Source organism: Heptranchias perlo, unplaced genomic scaffold, assembly GCF_035084215.1.
Source record: "Heptranchias perlo isolate sHepPer1 unplaced genomic scaffold, sHepPer1.hap1 HAP1_SCAFFOLD_596, whole genome shotgun sequence".
Classification (NCBI taxonomy): Eukaryota; Metazoa; Chordata; class Chondrichthyes; order Hexanchiformes; family Hexanchidae; genus Heptranchias; species Heptranchias perlo.
The window spans coordinates 11,898-14,183 of NW_027139619.1; the positions used below are offsets into that span (position 1 = coordinate 11,898).

General features: G+C 63.8%; 1 protein-coding gene across 1 annotated transcript; it reads left to right on the forward strand.

Annotated features, from left to right (window-relative positions):
• Positions 1-413: 413 nt before the first annotated feature.
• LOC137316638 (proline-rich protein 36-like) lies at positions 414-1,701 on the forward strand (the record flags this gene model as incomplete). Its single annotated transcript, XM_067980481.1, has 2 exons — positions 414-1,403; positions 1,528-1,701. Coding segments are annotated over 2 exons (1,164 nt in total), but the record flags the coding sequence as incomplete, so codon positions are not given.
• Positions 1,702-2,286: the final 585 nt, after the last annotated feature.

Genomic DNA, 2,286 nt, shown 5'->3' on the forward strand with positions numbered 1-2,286 from the left:
CTCTGATCCATCTGTTGCCCCATCCCCCAGTGCATTCAATTTAAAATCTGCATCAACAGATCCCTAGGTGGCCTTGCCACACTGTACCCTGTGCAATCCCCAACTCCCATCCCCTCCACCATCTGTGACAGAGCATCCGGTCGTAACACCCCGTCAGTCTGGCTAAACCCCAGTGCCCTGCTCGATTACTTCCCACTCTAAATCTGTGACTACACCTCCAGTCACTTCCCTTAAACGTCTCAAAGGGGTCTGTACACGCTCTCCCAACCAGACGAGTTCGAACAGCTTAAACATGCCAATGTAAATACAACCTGTTGCCTCACACAAGCTGCCCAGCGAGCAGCACTTTTTAAAAGCATCTTCTGAAAACATCATGTTAAGCCAGTTTTCCCATTTTCATGCCAACATTACAGATCGGGGGTAAGAGAAGCAGAGCCCAGCCTCGCCGCCGAGGGTCTGCAGAGCCCAGCCTCGCCGCCGAGGGTCTGCAGAGCCCAGCCTCGCCGCCGAGGGTCTGCAGAGCCCAGCCTCGCCGCCGAGGGTCTGCAGAGCTCAGCCTCGCCGCCGAGGGTCTGCAGAGCCCAGCCTCGCCGCCGAGGGTCTGCAGAGCCCAGCCTCGCCGCCGAGGGTCTGCAGAGCCCAGCCTCGCCGCCGAGGGTCTGCAGAGCCCAGCCTCGCCGCCGAGGGTCTGCAGAGCCCAGCCTCGCCGCCGAGGGTCTGCAGAGCCCAGCCTCGCCGCCGAGGGTCTGCAGAGCCCAGCCTCGCAGCCGAGGGTCTGCAGAGCCCAGCCTCGCAGCCGAGGGTCTGCAGAGCCCAGCCTCGCAGCCGAGGGTCTGCAGAGCCCAGCCTCGCAGCCGAGGGTCTGCAGAGCCCAGCCTCGCAGCCGAGGGTCTGCAGAGCCCAGCCTCGCAGCCGAGGGTCTACAGAGCCCAGCCTCGCAGCCGAGGGTCTGCAGAGCCCAGCCTCGCAGCCGAGGGTCTGCAGAGCCCAGCCTCGCAGCCGAGGGTCTGCAGAGCCCAGCCGAGGGTCTGCAGAGCCCAGCCTCGCAGCCGAGGGTCTGCAGAGCCCAGCCTCGCAGCCGAGGGTCTGCAGAGCCCAGCCTCGCAGCCGAGAGTCTGCAGAGCCCAGCCTCGCAGCCGAGAGTCTGCAGAGCCCAGCCTCGCAGCCGAGAGTCTGCAGAGCCCAGCCTCGCAGCCGAGAGTCTGCAGAGCCCAGCCTCGCAGCCGAGAGTCTGCAGAGCCCAGCCTCGCAGCCGAGAGTCTGCAGAGCCCAGCCTCGCAGCCGAGAGTCTGCAGAGCCCAGCCTCGCAGCCGAGAGTCTGCAGAGCCCAGCCTCGCAGCGGAGAGTCTGCAGAGCCCAGCCTCGCAGCTGAGGATCTACAGAGCCCAGCCTCGCAGCTGAGTGTCTGTGGAGCCCAGCCTCGCAGCTGAGTGTCTGTGGAGCCCAGCCTCGCAGCAGAGTGTCTGTAGAGCCCAGCCTCGCAGCCGAGGATCTGTAGAGCCCAGCCTCGCAGCCGAGGATCTGTAGAGCCCAGCCTCGCAGCCGAGGGTCTGCAGAGCCCAGCCTCGCAGCCGAGGGTCTGCAGAGCCCAGCCTCGCAGCCGAGGATCTACAGAGCCCAGCCTCGCAGCTGAGGATCTACAGAGCCCAGCCTCGCCGCCGAGGATCTGTAGAGCCCAGCCTCGCAGCTGAGAGTCTGTAGAGCCCAGCCTCGCAGCTGAGGATCTACAGAGCCCAGCCTCGCAGCTGAGGATCTACAGAGCCCAGCCTCGCAGCTGAGGATCTACAGAGCCCAGCCTCGCAGCTGAGGATCTACAGAGCCCAGCCTCGCAGCTGAGGATCTACAGAGCCCAGCCTCGCAGCTGAGGATCTACAGAGCCCAGCCTCGCAGCTGAGGATCTACAGAGCCCAGCCTCGCAGCTGAGGATCTACAGAGCCCAGCCTCGCAGCTGAGGATCTACAGAGCCCAGCCTCGCAGCTGAGGATCTACAGAGCCCAGCCTCGCAGCTGAGGATCTACAGAGCCCAGCCTCGCAGCTGAGGATCTACAGAGCCCAGCCTCGCAGCTGAGGATCTACAGAGCCCAGCCTCGCAGCTGAGGATCTACAGAGCCCAGCCTCGCAGCTGAGGATCTACAGAGCCCAGCCTCGCAGCTGAGGATCTACAGAGCCCAGCCTCGCAGCTGAGGATCTACAGAGCCCAGCCTCGCCTCGTTACCGAGGGTATTCATCAGTTACTTCTATTTACCTTAGAATCTCATCATCTCGCCCCAGAAATACAGAATGGGA